Source organism: Hippopotamus amphibius, chromosome 10, assembly GCF_030028045.1.
Source record: "Hippopotamus amphibius kiboko isolate mHipAmp2 chromosome 10, mHipAmp2.hap2, whole genome shotgun sequence".
NCBI classification, from domain to species: Eukaryota; Metazoa; Chordata; class Mammalia; order Artiodactyla; family Hippopotamidae; genus Hippopotamus; species Hippopotamus amphibius.
In genome coordinates this window covers 69,415,724-69,435,728 of record NC_080195.1, presented here as the reverse complement: position 1 = coordinate 69,435,728, position 20,005 = coordinate 69,415,724, and the positions used below count along the sequence as shown (strand labels likewise).

At 38.3% G+C, this 20,005-nt stretch overlaps 1 protein-coding gene across 18 annotated transcripts in view; it reads right to left on the bottom strand.

Annotated features, from left to right (window-relative positions):
• The window catches only part of ABI3BP (ABI family member 3 binding protein), a 262,791-nt gene that overhangs the window by 6,837 nt on the left and 235,949 nt on the right, over nucleotides 1-20,005 (bottom strand). For all 18 annotated transcript variants that reach the window (XR_009047795.1, XM_057697718.1, XM_057697719.1 and 15 more), the window contains 3 exons: nucleotides 2,542-2,621; nucleotides 1,732-1,761; nucleotides 941-1,102 (listed from right to left, as the gene is read on the bottom strand). Coding sequence is in view for 17 of the 18 variants with exons in the window: in XM_057697718.1 (XP_057553701.1) it covers nucleotides 941-1,102; nucleotides 1,732-1,761; nucleotides 2,542-2,621 (272 nt within the window). In the remaining variant the exon portion in view is untranslated. The remainder of the gene's footprint in view (nucleotides 1-940; nucleotides 1,103-1,731; nucleotides 1,762-2,541; nucleotides 2,622-20,005) is intronic.

Here is a 20,005-nt window from a genome sequence, read left to right as displayed (position 1 = left end):
GTTCCCTTTTCTCCACACCCTCTCCAACATTTGTTGTTTCCAGATTTTGTGATGATGGCCATTCTGACTGGTGTGAGGTGATACCTCATTGTGGCTTTGACTTGCATTTCTCTGATGATTAGTGATGTTGAGCATCTTTTCATGTGTTTGTTGGCCATCTGTATGTCTTCTTTGGAACAAGCATTACCTTTTGAGGGAGGGTTTTCCTAACCATTGTAACTAAAGGAGCTTTCATTCAGCCATTTATTTTCTCCATTTTCATTTCCATTCAGCCATTTTCTTTCACCCTTTTTTTTTTCTTCATAGCACTGTGTGAAATTACATATTTGTTTTCTGTCTCTCCCCACTAGATTGTAAGCTACAAAGAGCAGGAATGTGTCTTATTTCCTGCTTTGTCCCCAGCACCTGGAACAATGTCTGAACAAAGCAGATAGTTTTGTTGAATGAGCAAATGTCTACCTTTCTATGTTGGGGCCAGTCTTATTTAAAATTTTTACCGTATGAATATAGAAGAGAAAATAACTGAGTCTGGAGCAAGGGGTTATAGCCCTTCTGGCTCAGTGTGAATCTTGCTCTTGGTTCTGACAGACTTAAAATCTAAAATACGTCATACTCCTTCCATGATTATTGTTAGATACACTCATTTTACTACCGGTAGGCTTTTTATCCTGGGTTGGCTGTGACAGAATTGAGCTTGGATGTGACTAGTTTCTCTACATGCAAGTTTGCCATGATGGCACTGTTTCAAATTGCATTTTCATTATTTACCTTCTTATAGTGTGTCTCAGATCCTAAGATTCCAATAACATTTTGCTCAAAAACTTGTATTTACATCATACCTTCGTGTCTGGAACTGTCCATAGAAAAGGCTAAGTTACGGAATACTGCAAAGCATTTCCTGAAGGATATGGCTCAGAACAGAACTTGTGGCCCTGCTTACCTGTGAGGGAGTCACTCAGGTAAATCTTGTATCTGAGAGAGTTGCACAGCTGCACCCCTACAAACTTTTTATACCACGTCCTTTTGACATACTGTTTGCCCTTACATTCCGAGTAAGAGTCTGAATTAAAGGGTCTTTCAGTCCAGATGGCATCTCTTCCTGCTGCATAAGGAAAGCACATGGTTTGAATTTAGTATCTGACTTCGGGTCCTGAAGAGCTGTCTTAAAAGCTTTTAAAAAAGCAGTTTGCAAAGTTCATTGTCAACCTGCTGATACCTGGTTTTCTCCAGTGCTATATATTGGAGCCAAAAATATAGGAGTTAAAACATGTAAACCCCCAATTAAATCTCTCAATAATGAGGTATATCTTGGAACAGTATGTGTGGAGCTGACTAGCCTCGGCAGTGCTCAATGTAGACAGCATTCCTTTAGGAGCAAATTCAGGTTTCTTTTTTTTACAGCATATTATACAATTTAAACAGTTGCTTTAATGTGACTTGTTATTAAAAGTGGAAATGACGGTGCTATATCTTGACTTAATTATTAAATAGAAAATTTGAGCTAGTCTGTTAGATGAATGGAAAGCAGGTTTCAAAACATTCAACTTGTTCCTGAAACATCATAGGCTCTCGGTGTTACTGAATGTTTTAGGTAAGCATTCATACCTGATTGGTATTTTAAGAAGGCTAGATGGACTAAAGTGAAATCATGACTAAAATTCTACCATGCCCGTTTAGTTGAATCACTGTAGAAAAGCATGTAGTTGTCGTCTCATTGAGGTAGGTACTTACCAGAAACTGGCTCACTCACTCTTGGGTCAGCTGAGGAGAAACAGTAAAGACAGTCAGAGGTTATTAGGTAAGTCCCAGTGTTCCAGTGACATAGTGAAGAAGATGGGTGCTTACGGTTGCTAAGGAATCTTGCAAAACAGTATACTCTTACTAAAGTCCAAATTCAAAAATTGTATATTTTGTTTCGGGAATTGTTCTCCGGTGGAGAACCTCCTCTGCCACGTGCTCAGCTGTATCTTTCATATGTGATTTGAGTAGCTAGGAGTCTTCATTGCTGTTCTAGATTTTACTTACATTTTAAAATCTTCCTCTTTTAGTTTCATAAAAAAAAACTATTGATGATAAAATCACCAAGATGCCATGAACTGCAGTTGGTGTAAAAATTATACACTAATACTGTGAGTACAGATGTATCTCATTAAGGAATGGGAACTTAGGCCAAATTAGAAAATCTCACAGCTGTTTATCATAAAAGAATTCCCTTTCTGGATACTATGGCTCAGTGTGCCTGATATTTTGATTCTAGGCAGTGATTCTAGGCACAGGATCATTATTCACTACTGAGTATAGACTGACTACATGCTTTTTTTCTTTTAAACCGATATGCTTAACATTTTTCTGACATTAAGATAAATGAGGAAAGACCCACGTCGTGTTTCCTTAAAGGTACCTTCGTCAGTTTGCTTTTTCAAATGGGTGGTTTTTTGAAATCAAGAGATGTTTTACCCAGTGTTTAGCTGGGTCAAACAAGCTATGCAAAACATTGTGACCCTTTATATCCTTGTTAGGAGTTACTGCTGATATGATTACCTGATTCAGTACTGAATGCCACTGTGTTGCTGGGTGGGCCTTCACCAAGTGGGTTTTTGGGTTTCACCTGGAATTCATAGCTGGGTGGGGGGGAAAAACCAAAACATTCTTAAGCAGTAGGAAACATTTTCTCATCACACTGACATTCCTCCTGATTCTGTTTTGAAATCATCATGATCGTGAACGGACATATGTTCTAGAAGAAGATTCAGGAAAGAAAAATTTCTTTAACTTTACTGTTCAAACAGCTTATCTAATTTTTTTCCAGAAGAAAAGGGTTAAGTTAATAAAAAAGGTTGTCTTTTAAAAACTCCAAATTAATAGAAATAGCTGGGCAGGTTGTTAACGGACAGACAGGAAAAGAGGTATGTGGTGGACCCAGGCTAATTACAGTAACAAGGAGCCTCAGTTTCCTTCAAATGTTTAGCTACTTCCTGGGAGCAAAGAATGGCAGAAGTTCCTTGGTATTCCTTATTATCCTAACCCTGGGTATAGCCGTAGACTAGGCAGTGTTTCTCACTGTGAGGTTTCTGCTACCTATGTCAGAATCGCATGATAGAGCTGCAGCAGGGAAAGTGTTTAAAGTGCAGATTTCTTGCTCCATGCTAGCTACTGAACCCATTTTTGAGGGGTTCCAGGGAGGTAGTTATAAGTTCCTGAGGTGAATCCTGTGCTCACTGGCATTTGAGAACTAGATAAGCTATGGGAGCAGATGTACATGAAAATAGTTTGTTGCAAGAAGTTCCTGGTTATATCTCCTGGAACTCGGGTCTTCTGTGGATCATAGGAAGCCAAGATACATCCCAAGTAGGAGCATGGTAGTGTCACCTCATGAAGAGCATGGGCACAAAGACACTTTTCTCTTCCTCTGTAAACTAGATTCATATGGGCCAGGCCCTTAACTCTTTACGTTAAAAAACAAAAGACAGCATAAGCCCATATCCTTTGTAGTTACAAGTATGTTTCTGTCCTTAAGAATCATGCACTAAATTGCTATGTGATGTTTGACAATTTTCATCCATAGAATACTGAAGGAGAACAAATCCTTATAAATTCAAACAGTAAAGCAATTTGCTGTTTGCCTGAGACCAAGAGTCCCTTTCAGTAGCCAACTTAGGAAAGTAATTTCGAATGTAAAACCAACTTCAGTCAGCTGATAGAATTGTGAGTTTCAAAATTGTGAAAGACTTTCGGGAGATAATTCCTGTTTTTGAAAAGTTTGTAATTGACTAAGAGTGCAGAGTACAAAAAATATTTTATAAAAAAGTGAAAAACAGAAGGATAACAGCTCTCAATTTGGTACAGAGGATACCAAGTGAGTAATAACAGGAGAACTTTCTGGGGCTCAAGGAGTCAGAATTTTGACTGCTAAGACATTGCATTAAAACACTGCTGGAATCTATAAGGAAGACAAATTCTGACATTACAATGTGAACCACTTTTTGAGTGGGTACCATGTACCAGATAGTACATATGAAAAATAACACAACACACACAAATCCCAGGAGATAAGTATTACCTATTTTTCAGTTAAGAACAATGAGGCTCTTAACCATTGTACTCTTTTTGTCTTTGCTTTTCCAAACTTCCAAACTTTGTGATATAGGGATTAAAACATGCAGGGTTTTTATAGGGAAAAAACTGCACATGAAAGCATTTTGTAAACTAATCAACTGGTAGAAAGTACCATTATCCTTTGTGATAAGAGACTGCTGATATAAAGCCACCTATCTCACTCATTTAAATAAATTGCACATATATGGGATGCTTTGGAATAGAATATTTCCCACAGATTAAATTCTAGCTCAGAGGCCTGATGAACTTATGAAAAAGAAAAAAATTTTTCAGTTCACCCCACTATGGTGAACTGAAAATGGAAAAAAGAAATCATGGGCATCTAGACTTTGATTCAAGTGGGCAATGCATTCCACATGCCAGGCCATTGCCAAAAAGCCCTGTGTTTTGGCCAAATGTGATTACTGAAATTATTTCCATATCTTTTTATTTCACAGTGATTTATACTTCAGCTATATTTGTAGTATGACCACAAATATTGATAAGCTATTTTTTTTTTTTTTGCCAACATTTTACAATACTTCAAAAGTTTTGAAGAAATCATTTTAAACTAAGCTTAACAGCAGGAAAACTAAAAGACATATTTTTGCCTGGTTAAACAGAAAATATATAAACAATATATTTTCAAAGGCAAAAATCTTTCCCAAGAAGCACATTTTATCACAAGGTTTATGACACTGTAGGTAGAAGAGAGTAATGTCTCAGAGAAAATATTGATTGTGCATATGAAATAAGCATAGGATTTTAGCTATGCAGAAATCCCATAGAGGAGAAGAAAGTTATTTAAAAAGTACAGAATAAATAAAACTTCAAATAGAATGTATGTTTGGAAACAAGGAAATTTTATAAATACTAGAAAAAAAGATGAAAAATGAGAGCAAATATGAAAATGAGAGAAAATATGAAAATGAGATTATTTCAGGGAATACAAAACTAGTAGGTTTTATAAGAGAGAATAGGGGAAAAGGAGGGTAGAAAATTATCCTAGAAAGTTTTTACATAATTTCCCAGAACTGAAAGACATGGGTTTCTAGATTTAAAAGGCCTAATATTTGCACAGCAAAATGAAAAAAACAAAACAAAAACAAAAAACCTCAAGCACACAAATTGCAAAATTGCAGAGTACTGGGATAAAGACAAGATCTTAAACATTTCTGAGAAGAAAATAGGTCCCATTCAGAAGATTCAGAATCAGAATAACATGTGACATCTTAGCAGCTCCAGAAGTTAGAAAACAATGGAACAATGCTTTCAAGCATTCAGTTTATCCTGCAACCTATGTTTAGGTAAACAACAATATCAGAGTAAGACACAGATATTTTCAGACACATAAGGACTCAAAAATATTATCTTCCATAACCTTTCTTCAAGATGTGTTTCTCAAGAAATGCCAGAAAGCAAGAGAGTAAACAAGGAAGACATGGATTATAGGAATTAGGGGGATTCAACATAGGAGAGAGACAAAAGATGATGGTGAGGGGTTCCAGGAGACGTTGCCATAAACAAACACATGTAACAGATGACTTGAGTATTTGACCATTTGTAGAAATAGTCTAGACATATGGATTTCATTAACAGAAGAAATAGCTAAAATAATTGAAAATGAGAGCGGGTGGACTAAGATGGTAACATAGGCTCCTGAGTTCTTCCACAGACACATTGAAGGTACAGCTGCACACAGAGAAATTCCCTCTGAAAGAGAGCCATAAACTAGCTGAGCAACTCCTATACATTGGGGAAGTGAGAGAATACCCCCATCAAAATGGGTAGCAAAGGCTGAGATGCCATAAATCCCACCCTTGACACAGCACCATATAATCAGGAGGGAACCCCCAACTCCCAACTTCTTCCTGAGAAGCAAAGGGTGTGTAACCCACATCTAGCATCCCAACTTTTAAGACTCTTACCTGAGGGATGAGTACCCTATACTCCTAGCTCTGAAAGTCAACAGGAATTGTGTTTATGAGACCCATAAGGATATCGCAAATCAGCTGTTCTTCCCAAGTGCATGAGCACCCACCATGGCTATGCCCCCAGGGCTCAGTGGAGAGCAAAAGGGCAAAGTCACCTATCAATATTTCTCTGAAAGGTGTTTATCTGACAGTGTAAAAGCTGCTATCTGAGGGCCAGGATTTTGATTTAGCAAACTCTGGGGCCTGTGATCCTCCCTGGAGACCAGGAAAGCCATTGGACACTCTCCTGCCTTCTCTCTCCAGCCTGCTCAAAGTTGTTAGTATCTCTCTGGAAGGAGGTTGTAAGCATGTCTGTGCCCTAGTTTTTACAGCTTCCATCCAAAGGGATGAGTCTTTGGATCACCTGGCTCTGATAGCCAATGGGGCTTGCATTCATGAATCCCAGAGGACTATGGCAAAGAAGCAGTTTTTAACTAGCTCTCTCCTCAGGGCTCAGCACATAGGAAGCAGGCAAAAACGCCCATCTTCCTGTCTTTCCCTGAAAGGGGTTTATCTGTATACTTTAAAAGCTGACACCTGAGGGTGAGACTTTTAGTTTTAGCACATATTTAGGGGCTGGCTGTGATTCCTCCCTCCAGAGACAGGGAAGTTGGCAGACACCTTTCTTGCCCTCTCCCTCCAGCCTGCTCCAACAGTAAAACCATGCCGCTAGTATTTCCCTGGAAGGGGCTTGTACAAATGGCTGACGCTCCAGCTTTTGCAGCTGCTGCCCAAGGGATAGGTCTCCACATTGCCTGTCTCTGAGAGCCAATGGGTTTGTGTTCACAAATTCCTCAGGACTAGCAAAAAAGGAAGCATTATTAATGGATTCAGGAGCACACTTCCTTACCCCACCCCCCTGCCCCAACTATATCATGGGCCCAACAGGCAAAAACAACCATCTCCTAGTGTTTCCCTTGAGAAATGGAATATTTCCTACCATATTAGTAAACAAAGGGTGTTACAGGCATCAGCAATTGCAGCCCTCCCAATGTGAGCCCTGAGGGAACTCAGGAAGGAAAGAATACCTGCCATCTAGCAGCCATTAGACTACAGCCACTTCCCATGATGAGCCCTGAGGAAACTCAGGATTTAAAAACACTGGCCCCAGATAGCTGAGGTGCGTATCAAAGGAATGATTTCAGTGAGCCTAGACTCTTGCATCTTTCCATACATAGAAAAGTGCTAAATTCCTTAACATGGGACATCTGGTTTTCTTTAATTAACAGTAATCTTTTGATGTTCTGACTACCTGCCCTTTGTTGCAAAACTTCTATATATCCTGGCTCCCTCCCCCACCCCATCCCCCACCCCACCTCCTCGGAGCAGCTCTCTCAGGATTACTTGAGATGCTGCCTCTCAGGCTTGATGTCCTAAAAATACCCACCAAATAAAATATAAATCTAAACTTTTAAGTTGTGAATATTTTTTAAGTCAACACCCTGGAAGGGCCTTAACTACATAATTTTCCACTTGCTACCTAGGGTCCAGCTTATAATCAGCCTACATCTAGATGCTATGATCCTCCCCTTTGGGACACTGATGAGTTCTGGCACACCCCCAACTACTACGAGCCACTAAGAACAACCCAAGTTTCTTGGACAATGTTAGAAGTTTGAGAAACAAGTAGGAACTTAAGTTGGGCTGATTCAAGAGGTTCATTTCTTTCTTTCTTTTTTTTTTTTTTTATAAATTTATTTATTTTATTGGCTGTGTTGGGTCTTTTTTGCTATGCATGGGCTTTCTTTTAGTTGTGCTGAGTGGGGGCTACTCTTCGTTGTGGTGCGTGGGCTCCTCATTGCCAGGCTTCTCTTGTTGCGGAGCATGGGCTCTAGGCACGTGGGCTTCAGTAGTTGCAGCACATGGGCTCAGGAGTTGTGGCTCACAGGCTCTAAAGCACAGGCTCAATAGTTGTGGTGCACGGGCTTAGTTGCTCCGAGGTATGTGGGATCTTCCTGGAGCAGGGACTGAACCCATGTCCCCTGTATTGGCAGATGGATTCTCAACCACTGTGCCACCTAGGAAGCCCAAGAGATTCATTTCTTATCTGAGACTATTCTGTCAAGACTGGGAGAGGTGGGTGTTTTATCTAATATGCAGAATCCAAATACAGAGAATCAAGGAAAATAAGAAACAGGAATATGTTCTGAACAAAAGAACAAGAAAAATCTCCAGAAACAGATTTAACAAAATGGACAAGTGATTTACCTGATAAGTAGTTGAGAATAAGTCATTAAGATGCTTATCAAGGTCAGGAGAACAATGTGTAAACAAAGTACAAAGAGATAGAAAATATAAAAAAGTGCCTAACCAGAGAACACAGAGTTACTATAATAACTGAAAAAATATATATGATAATTAACCTGAAAACTTCATCAGAGGAACTCAACAGAAGACTAGATCAAGTGTAAGAAAGGGTCAGTGGATGCGAAGATGGGGCAGTAAAATTCATCCAAGTAGAGGAGCAACAAAAAAGATAGCTTAAGGAATGTATGGGACACCATCAAATGGACCAAGATATGCATTTTATGAATCCCAGAAGGGGGAGAGGGAAAGAAAGGGGGCAGAAAGCTTATTCAAAGAAATAACAGCTGAAAACTTAAATAGACATCTAGGTTCAGGAAGGCCAGAGAGAAATGGAATCTGAAGGGTTCCACACCATGAAACCCACATTAATTATAAGAGACCCACATTAATGATAATTAAATTGTTAAAAATTAAAGACAAGGAAAGAATCTTAAAAGCAGCAGGGGAAAAGCAACTTGTTATGTACAAGGGAGCTCCCATAACAATATCAGCAGATTTTTCAGCAGAAACTTTCAGGCCAGAAGGGAGCAGCATGATATATCCAAAGTGCTGAAATTGAAAAAGAATTCTCAGCAAAGTTGCTCTTCAGAATTGAAGGAGAAATAAAGAGTTTTCCAGACAAACAAAAGCTGAAAGAGTTCATCACCACTACAATAGACTTAAAGAGAGTTCTTCAAACAGGAGCAAAAGAATGCTAACCGGTAACAGGAAAACGTGAAAATATGAAAGTCAATGGTAAAAGTAAATATACAGTTACATTCAGAATACTCTAATGCTGAAATTGTGGTGGGTAAATATAACTCTAATATGAGGGTTAAAATATAAAAATATTACAATAACTATAATAATTTGCTAATGGATATACACAGTAAAAATGTAAATTGTGACATAAGAAAAAAATGTGGAGAGAAGTGTGTAAAAAAGTAGAGCTTTTGTGTGTCTGAAGTTGTCAACTTAAAATAGACTGCTGTATGAGGTTTTATGTAAACCTCATGGTAACTGCAAAGTAATAACCAATAATAGATATACACACACAAAAAAAGAGAATAGAATCACAGCATAACACTACAGAAAATCATCAAATCAAAGAGGAAGAAAGGAAGAAAGGAACAAAGGTATTATGAAACAATCAGAAAATAATGAACAAAATAGCAATAGTAAGTCCATACCTATCAATACTTACTTTAAGTATAAATGGACCAAACTCTCTAATTAAAAGACATAGAATGGCTGAATGGATAAAAAAGCAAGACCCATCTAATTCTCCTACAAGAGATTGACTTCAGCTTTAAGGACACACATAGACTAAAGGAGAAGTGATGGAAAAGATATTCCATGCAAATGGAAACCAAAAGACAGCAGGGATACCTATATTTATATAAGACAAAATAGACTTTAAGCCAAAGACTGTGATAGGACACAAAGAAGGTCATTATATAATGATAAAGGAGTCAATTCATCAAGAGGATATAACATCTGTAAATAAGTACCCAACATAGGAGGACCTTAGTATATGAAGCAAATATTAGCAGATCTGTGGGAGAAATAGGCAGAACTACGATAACAGCAGGGGACTTAAGTGCCACACTTTCAACAACGTATAGATCATCCATACAGAAAATTGATAAAGAAACACTGGATTTAACATACATGTTAAAGCATATGGCCCTAATGGACATTTACAGAATATTCCATCTGACAGCAACAGAATACAACTTCTTCTCAAGAACATATGAAACATTCTTCAGGATAGGTCATATGTTAGGCAGCAAAACAAGTCTTAATAAATTTAGGAAAACTGAATTCATATAAAGTGTATTTTCTAACCACAGTGGTAAGAAAATAGAAATCAATTAAAAGAAGAAATTGGAAAATTCACAGATATGTGGAGATTAAACAACAAATATGCTACTGAACAACCATGGGTCAAAGAAAAAAAAATCAAGAGTAATCAAAATATATCTTGAGCCAAATGAAAATGGAAAGACAACATATAGAAATTTATGGAATGCCTCAAAAGCAATTCTAAGAGGGAAATTTATAGTAATAAATGCCTACATTAAGAAAAAAAAGATATCAAATAAACAACCTATTTTTATATCTCATGGAACAAGAAAAAGAACAAACTAAGTCAGTAGAAGGAAAGAAATAACAAAGACCAGAGCAGAAGTAAAAGAAACAGGGGCCCAAAAAAAAAAATAATATAATAATACAAAAGATAACAAAACTAAGAGCTGTTTTTTTTGTAAAGATAAACGAAACTGACAAGCCTTTAGCTACAGTAACTATGAAAAAAGGAGAACTCAAAGTCAGAAAATCAGAAATAAAAGAGGAGACATTAAAACTGCTGCTACAAAAATATAAGTGATCATAAGAGACTACTATGAACAATGAAGAAATAGAGAATAGGCTAATTACTAGGAAGGAGATTGAGTAAATAATCAAAAACTTCCCAACAAACAAAAGCCCAGGACCACATGGTTTTACTGGTGAATTCTAGTAAATATTTAAAGAAGAATTAACACCAATCCTTCTCAAACTCTTTCAATAAATTGAAGGGGAGGGGAGAACTCCGAAACTCATTTTATGAGGCTGGCATTATCCTGATATCAAAGCCAGACAAGGACACTACAGAAAAAGGAAATTATAATCCAATATTCCTGATGAAACAGGCAAAAATCCTCAAAAATATTAGCAAACCAAGTTCAACAATACATTGGAAGGATCATAAAGCATGATCAAATGGGATTCATTCCAAGAATGCAAAGATAGTTCAACATCCACAAATCAATGTGATATTCCATATTAACAAAGTGAGGGATAAAAATCTATATGACCTATATGATCTCAATAGCTGCAGAAAAAGCATTTGACAAAATTCAACATTTTTTCTTGATAAAAACTCTCAACATACTCAGTACAGAGGGAACATACCTCAGCGTAATAAAGGCTTATATGACAAGCCCACAGCTAACATCATACTCATTGATGAAATGCTGAAAGCTTTTCCTTTAAGATCAGGAACAAGACAAGAATGCCCACTCTTACCACTTTCATTCAACATAGCACTGGAAGTCCTAGCTAGAGCAATTATTTAAGAGAAGGAAATAAAAGACACCCAAATTGGAAAGGAAAAAGTAAAGCTGTTTCTATTTGCAGATGATGACATGATATTATATATAGAAAACCTAAACACACCACCAAAAAGCTGCTAAAACTAATACATTTTGTAAAATTGCAGGATACAATATTAATATATATAAATCTGTTGGTTTTCTATGTACCAAAAACAAACTATCAGAAAGAGAAATTAAGGAAACAATTTACATTTACAATAGCCTCAAAAATAATAAAATACTTAGGAATAATTTTAAGGAGATGCAAGATCTGTACACTGAAAACTTTAAGACATTGATGAAAGAAATTGAAGAAGACACAAATAAAATGAAAGATATTCTACATTCATGGATTGAAAAGATTAATATTGTTAAGCTGTCCATCAACCCCAAGTGATCTAGAGTTTCAATGCAATCCATATCAAAATTCCCATGGCATTTTTCACAGAAATAGAAAAAACAATTCTACAACTCATATGGAATCACAAAAGACCCTGAATAGGCAAAGCTGGAGGCATCACATGTCCTGATTTCAAATCATATTACAAAGCTACAGTAATCCAAACAGTGTGGGATGGGCATAAAAAAGACATGTAGATCAATGGAACAGAATAGAGACCCCACACATAAACCTACATATATATGGTCAATTAATTTATGACAAAGGAGTCAAGGATTCACAATGGGGGAAAGGATGGTCCCTTGAATAAATGGTGCTGGGAAAACTGATAGCCACATGCAAAAGAATGAAACTGGACCCTTATTTTGTACCATACATAAAAATCAACTCAAAATGGTTTAAAGACTTGAATACCAAACCTGAAATCATAAAAATCCTCAAAGAAAAAAATAGGTGGTAAACTCTTTGATATCCATCTTGACAATAATTTTTGGGTCTGACTCCAAAAGCAAAGGCAACAAAAGCAAAAATAAACAAGTGGGACTACATCAAACTGAAAATCTGCATAGCAAAGGGAACCATCAATAAAAGGAGATGGCAGTCTATGGAATGGGAGAAAATATTTGCAAATCATATATCTGATAAGTGGTTACTATCAAAATATATAAGGAACTCATACAACTCAATAGCAAAAAAAAAAAAAAAGCAAATGACCCAATTAAGAAATGAGCAAAGGACCTGAAAAGATGCTTTTCAAAAGAAGACATACAAATAGCCAATAGGTACATGAAATAATGCACAACATCACTTAATCATCAGAGAAATGCAAATCAAAGCCCCAATAAGATATTATCTCACACCTGTTAGGATGTCTATTATCTAAAAGACAAGAGATAGCAAATGCTGGTGAGGATGTGGAGTAAAGGAAACGCTTGTGCACTGCTGGTAGGAATATAAACTGGTACAGTCACTCCAGAGAACAGTATGGAGGTTCCACAAGAAATTAAAAATAGAACCACCACATGATCCAGTAATCCCACCTCTGGGTGTATATTCAAGGAAATGAAATCATTATCTTGAAAAGATATCTCTACTCCTATGTTCACAGCAACATTTATTCACTCCAGGCAAGGCATGGAAACAACTTAAGTGTCCACTGACAGAAGAATGGATGAAATTGTGATGTATACACACACACACACACATATACATACAGCTGACCCTTGAACTATGTGGGGGGTATAGGTACCACCCCGCCAAGAAGGTGAAAATCTGAGTATTGCTATCTCTGCTTCAAAAATGAAGAAATTGATAAATAACTCACCCAAGAGCAGGAAGCTGAAATAGTTTGGATAGAATCAGGTCTCAACCCTAATTCTTTTGGTTCCACATATTATGATCTCTAGTCAAACACAAACTTTAAACATCTGAAAAATGAAAATACAGGTACTGTATTTATTGAAAAAAATTCATGTATAGGAGGACCCACACGGTTCAAACCTGTGTTATTCAAGGGTCAACTGTATGTATGTATGTGTACACACACACACACACACACACAATGGAATATATATTCAGCCTTAAAGATGAAGTAAATCTTGTCACTAGCGATAACATGGATGAAGCTGGAGGGCATTATGCTAAATGAAATAAGCCAGGCAGAGAAAGACAAATAGTGCATGGTATCACTTATATGTGCATCTTAAAAAAAAAAAAAAGTCAAATTCATAGAAACAGAGAGAGTAGAAAAGTGACTACAGGGGCTGGGGGGTGGAAATAGATGCTGGTAAAACGGTACAAACTTCAGTTGTAAGATGGAATCTGAGGTCAGCTGCAGTCAAGCCTTTGGGCCTCATAGAGGACAAGCCAAATGAATAACACCCCTGGCAGAAACCATGCCTGGTTTTTCCCAGAAAGGTATGGATCCAAACAAAAACAATCTTCCCGGCTGCCTTATCAGGAGGCAGCATGGTGCTGCGGTTAAGGTCAGGGATTCTGGAGCCAGAAAGACTTGGGTTCGCAGCTGCACTAATGTGTACTTTTTTTTTTTTTTAAATTTATTTATTTATTTTATTTATTTATTGGCTGTGTTGGGTCTTCATTGCTGCACACGGGCTTTCTGTAATTGCTGAGATCAGGGGCTACTCTTCATTGTGGTGCATGGGCTCCTCATTGTAGTGGCTTCTGTTGTTGTGGAGCACGGGCTCTAGGCACATGGGCTTCAATAGTTGTGGTGCACGGGCTCTAGAGCACAGGCTCAATAGTTGTGGCACACGGGTTTAGTTGCTCCGTGGCATGTGGAATCTTCCCAGAGCAGGGCTCGAACCTGTGTCCCCTGCATTGGCAGGCAGATTCTTAACCACTAAGCCATCTAGGAAGTCCACTAATGTGTACTTTTAATGTAAGTTACTTAACCTCTCTCTGCCTCAATTTCCTCATGTATAAAAATGAGGATAATAATGGTATTTGTGAGGATACTATTAATCATAGTAATTATTACCTCATAAGGGTATAAAAGTATCTATGAGTTTCTTGTGAGGATTAAATGAGGTGAGGCATGTAAAAGCAAGGTACCAGGCACATAGTAAGTCATTATAAATATTCTCAAGTATTACATTTATATCTCTAAAGAATTTTTTTAAAGGTGTTTCTATTCTTGGGGAATTTGACAAACACTGCCATAGAACTCTCAAGGCAGAACTGTTCTATGTCCACATACTTGCTTTTATGTCTGTAAAGATTATAAGAAAGGCATCTGTGGTTCACGGGCAAAACTGTCAGAGATAGGGAAGCTCCAGCCTGCAGGATCTAGCGTGAGGCTACCCTCTAGGTCTGGTTAGGGCAGACCCTTCTTTCTGTCATCTCTCTGCCTTCCCGTTCTTTGTTCCTCTCTATAACAATTTCCCTGTATTTTTACCCATAACATATAGCTGAATTATAGTTTTCATTATTCGATAAACTTAACAAAAGGTCCTAAACCTCAAGCAACTGCTTTTTATATAGAAGGGCCACCCTGTAGCTCTTTGTTGGTTTGAATTATTTTGTTAGCTGATTTGCCTCTAGTGCCATCTTGAAATATTTGGGCCCCATTCAGGTTAGGTTTCATTCAGAGGGAAAGAAAGGGAAAAGGGAAAAAGGAAAAAAAAAAAAAAAAGGAGTAGTGGGCAGTGGAATAGGGAAAGGGAAATCAAATCCATCAGTTCTCCAAGGACACTGCAGGATTATGGAAAGCATTTCTGGATACCCGCCACGTGTAGGCATGGTGCTGGCCTGGGAATACAGATGAGAAGCCAAGAGCAGAGCTGAGGGGACACTTCGAGGACAAAATAAGTCTAAACTGGACAGAAGGGAGAGGAGCAGGGCATCAGCAGGCATCAGGGATCATTAACTAGCTGCCCAATAGGTCCTGAGGGACGTTTCCTTTTTCTCCCATTTCTGAGAGGGGACACACACGTTCCAGATCTGGGCTGCACTCTAATTCTGTAGTGTTGCTATGACTATCTTGCACCCCCTCCCTAGATACTAAGGAATTCAAAGTGAAAAGTAATAAAAAGAATATGGTGGTGTGAAAAAGAAGAATTGCTCTCTTTAGAGACTAGTGGAGTTCTTAGCTGTTCTTCTGCCTGATGAAAAGCTGCAAACCTGAGCAAACAACTCAGTTTCTTCTTTCTTTAATGAGGAAGCAATTGTTCTTCTGCTGCTCAGACCTACAATAAAACTAAATAAAATTCCCAGTGCTCTGGCAGCTTATCTTATTTCTACACAGCCGATGAGAGGAGATATTGAAAAGTTAATACAGACTGCAGAGACCAGAATTTCACAAAAACCCGATGAATAAGGGCATAATGGCCATTCCACATACCTGCTTTGTTCAGTCAGATTTACACTTTACAAGAAGTTGCTGCCTCTATTCCAGTTTATTTTTAGTGCCAAGATTTTATTAAGCCAAACAACATAAACCAGCAGTCCCAAACTACCTCTGCTGTCAGCTATAGGAAACTTTGGTAGGTTTTAGTCTTAGAGGAAGAACTGTTCTCTAGAATCCTCCCAAGCCACAGATGACAGTAGAAGTACTTGAGCAGGTTAAGTAACCTTGATTTATCTTAATTACCAGACAGAGTGCATTTTCCATAGGAAATTGCAGGACCACATGTATGTCTGGCACACAAACTGACTTCTTCAGTTTTTTAGCCAAGCAAGGAGAGACAGGGGCTCACATGAAGAGAAGACTGAGATACAAGGGCTTTTTAAGTGGACAGTGATTGTGTGTAAATCCATATTCCCCAACTAGTTCATCAGGAAGAACCCTGCCCATCAATGTATTACCAAAATGTGTGCTAAAAATAATTTGTCTGAAAGCAAATCGCAGACCACAGACATAATTCAGAACAAAAATGGTTTACCAGAGCAATTCTACTCGCTGTAAGATGGACCTAGATTTTGGTTTTATTTTCAGTTCCAGTTTTCTCACTGATTTTGTGCATGGCTTCAGATAGCATAAGAGTATATCATTTTAGAGCTGGGAGAGACTTCAAGATCAGTTAGTCCACACTTCATGTCCCTTTAAGCAGCAGTGCAACACTTCTTTTTTTAAGCCATATACTTTATCGGTTCTTCTGTTCACAGAACTAAATATGACCAAAGTGGTCTTTGTAAACAAAGTAGTTGGCCCCAGATAGGAGAGGCTCTTTTAATATTTTTCTTTTGGTTCCACAAGAGCCACACAATGAGGTTTCAAAAATAAGTGGAAAATAAATATTGGAGAGTGGGCTAGATGAGTACTGATTCAGTGGACACTAACATCTCTACATTTTCTTTGTATGTTAGGGATGGGGTGAGAGAGGGATCTTCTGAAGAAAGTGCTGGAGCTGTGCCATAGCTGTTTGCCTCTGTTAACAGATCTCTTCTGCTTCACTTGACTGAAACAGCTCTGGCTCTCCACAAACAGCCCCTCTTCCCTGCGTATGTCTATCACCCCAGCTGCAAGCAGCTGTCAGCAAGGCTGGGCCTGTCCCTGCTGTGCCACCTTGGGAGCTACACCCAGGTTCCTCAGGGCAGCCAAGCGGCTCCGCCTTCTAGAGACAGAAACACTTCACTCCAGGTGTGCAGCTGAACTCTCCCAGCAGCAAGACGGCTGCTGGATGGTCCCTTACTGTGGGTTATTTTTCGAGCTTCTGCAGAGTACATAAAAACCTGGCTAAGTCGTTAAAAGCAGGCATGGAGACGGTAGCACTGTTGACTGTCTTTTTGGTTCTAGCATAGTGTGTGAACATTTAGAATTTTTAACCCCCAAAACTCTGTAGATCTATTTTCTCTGCCTTGATTCTTCTGGTTAAGTGTTCTAACCTATATCACTGTGTAACGATTAGCTGGTGATTATCACCTGTTTTTAGAGCTCCTGTTTTTCATTCAGGACAAATGATGGAAAATGAGACTGAAATAAATTCTTTATATGTGTCTGGCAGAGTTGGAAAAAAGCTATAGATATTCTTTCAGAAGTTACTATCCTCCAGCTTTCAAACAGGGAATTCCAGAACCTCATTTTAACAGCTATAATTCAAAGTTGGCCTATTTAGGGAGTTTACTAAGTATTTTGACTAAAATTTTTCCTCAACTAATGAAATGTGACTAAAGTCTTTCTTCATAGCTAATAAACCCCCCTGCTAACTGCATCCTGTACATACTTCCTCTTTATTTTACAGGGAGTCCTTTATTAACATTAATCTTGGATCATGGTTGGGGCAGAGGAGATACAACGGAAAGGAACGTTGCCTTAACTATGTAAGACAGTATGAAAAAAGCTTGCATCGAAAGAGTCAATGTGACCCCCTAAACTGGGGAACTCATAATTTCATTATACTTGCTGTAGCCTTGCTGTCAGTAGTACCTTTGAGGACTACTTGTATTTCACCTAAGTTGTGCACACAGATTTCATTTGAAAGAATAATACTATTGTTCTTTCTGTTCTTGTTAGCCTGCCCCATACCATCCTATCCTTTACTGTCAAGTTCTCAAGTTCCATGCAGCTCTCTCCTCTTCTAAACTGCAGAATTTGGGTGTAAGTCCTACATTGTTGGCATGTTCGTTTATTCTGTGTAATAAAGTTTCATGGGTGTTAGTTTTGTTTCCTCAGGTACTTTTAGGCTCAGAAATCTCAAATTAAATGAAATGATTTGACTTCACTTTATTCTTCTTTGGTTATTTGACTAATATGGGTTTCAACATGTAATTTTAATATTTCAGCTCAAAACATTTTGCCTATTAAATAGACAAATTAATCTCTAGCATACCTCTGAGAGTGCAGAATGTATTTATAAGCTCAGTGGGGGCTGGGATCTACTGAACTACTTGACCACCACAAAGTTTCCCATGTTATAGACTAAATAATTTTTGTTAGAAAATTTATATCTATGTGTGTTATTTGTCCCCAATGTGAGAATATTCTTTACTTCAAACTACTGATCTAGTTTAAATATAAGTTAAACTATATCATTTAACCCAGGAGAATCAAGGCAGAGAAAATAGATTTACAGAGCTTTGGGGGTTAAAAATTCTAAATGTTCACAAACTATTCTAGCACCAAAAAAGACAGTCAACGATACTACTGTTAAAAATAGTTTATATTTAAACTAAAATTTAAATATAACTTTTAAATCATGATGCATTAGGGACTATCAATATAATCCTGGTCAAATCACATTTATGAACATTAAGTCTTTATATCTGAATGGATTTCATTTAATCATACCAAACTAAAAATAACATTAAATAAGCCACATACAGACATGCTTAATGGCCCCAAATTTATGCCAAGTGGTAAAACTTGGCATGGTGTTCTGATTACAGGGATTCCTAATCTTAGTTTAATATTGCTTTTTCCAAAGACAAACCCAGAAAGAGTTTCCTTTCGGCTTTCCTTGTCTTGGGATAAGGATAGGTTGCAGAGGTCCTCCTTAGAAGGCACATTGATGACAGACGGCAGAGACAAGCAAGACACATACATAGGAGGAGGGTGGGATAAAGGGGACATGGTTTTACCTGAATCTGAGGTAAACTCCAGAAGCAATTAGCATGAGCCCTGCAACAATTTCAACCAGAAGCTAGACATGAACCCCATGACCTGATCGGTCCTGTGATTCCGTAATGGAATCCAGCTCAGCCTAAAGGCACGTTTCTCTTATGTACCCATTTGACCAATTAGGTCACATGCCAGAATGGTACTTGTGCAAGACATTAACAAAAGTTCTTTTAGTTAGACTTGTTCTACCAACTGCTACTCGTTGTAAGTAGCTCTAGTATCAAAAGTGATTATTCCAACTAAACAAAAGTCAGAACGAAAACAAAAATGAAAATCAGAGGAAGTCACTCCCCAGTTACCATCCTTCAGGGTCTTCCCATCACTTGACCACGTGTCCTGATCTAGCACAGAAGGCCCTCCCTAACCTGGCTTCTGCTTCTCTTGGCTTCTACTGCTTCTGTCCACTTTTTGCTCCTCACACTGGTGAAAACAGCCTGTTATTCACCACACACAACCATGTCATTTCGGGCCACTGCACTGACAGGTGCTACTCTCTCTGACATTCCTTTCCCTTACAACAGCCACCTAGCTGACTCCAGCCTACTCATCCTTTGTGCCTCAGCCCAGGTGTCACCTTCTCCAGGAAGTTTTTCCTAATCTCCTGACTTTGTGACGTGCCGCCCACTCTGGGCTCCCATTGCCCCTGGTGCAGATTTCTACCAGAGCTCTCGCCACTTTGTATAGACTAATCAGTCATTAGCGACCTATCCCACTAGCCTGGAGCTCCTCAAGGGCAGGCACCATGTTTACTCCTGTTTGTAGGCACAACACCAAGCACCAAGGGCTGAGGACATCGTTGGCACTCAGTAAATGTTAGCTGAATGCAGATGCAAACCTTACACAAACAAATCAGGTTTAAAATGTCACTGGCATTACTGTGTTCTACCTTTGATTATGAGCTAATAGGTGCACTGTGAAATCTGAGAACAGTCTGATTCAGAAAAGGAACACAATGAAACTTAAAAATTGGATGCACTTCAGTGAACTTTCTGTGTACAACACAGCTCACTTTTTAAGTGGAATAAAAAGCAGGAAA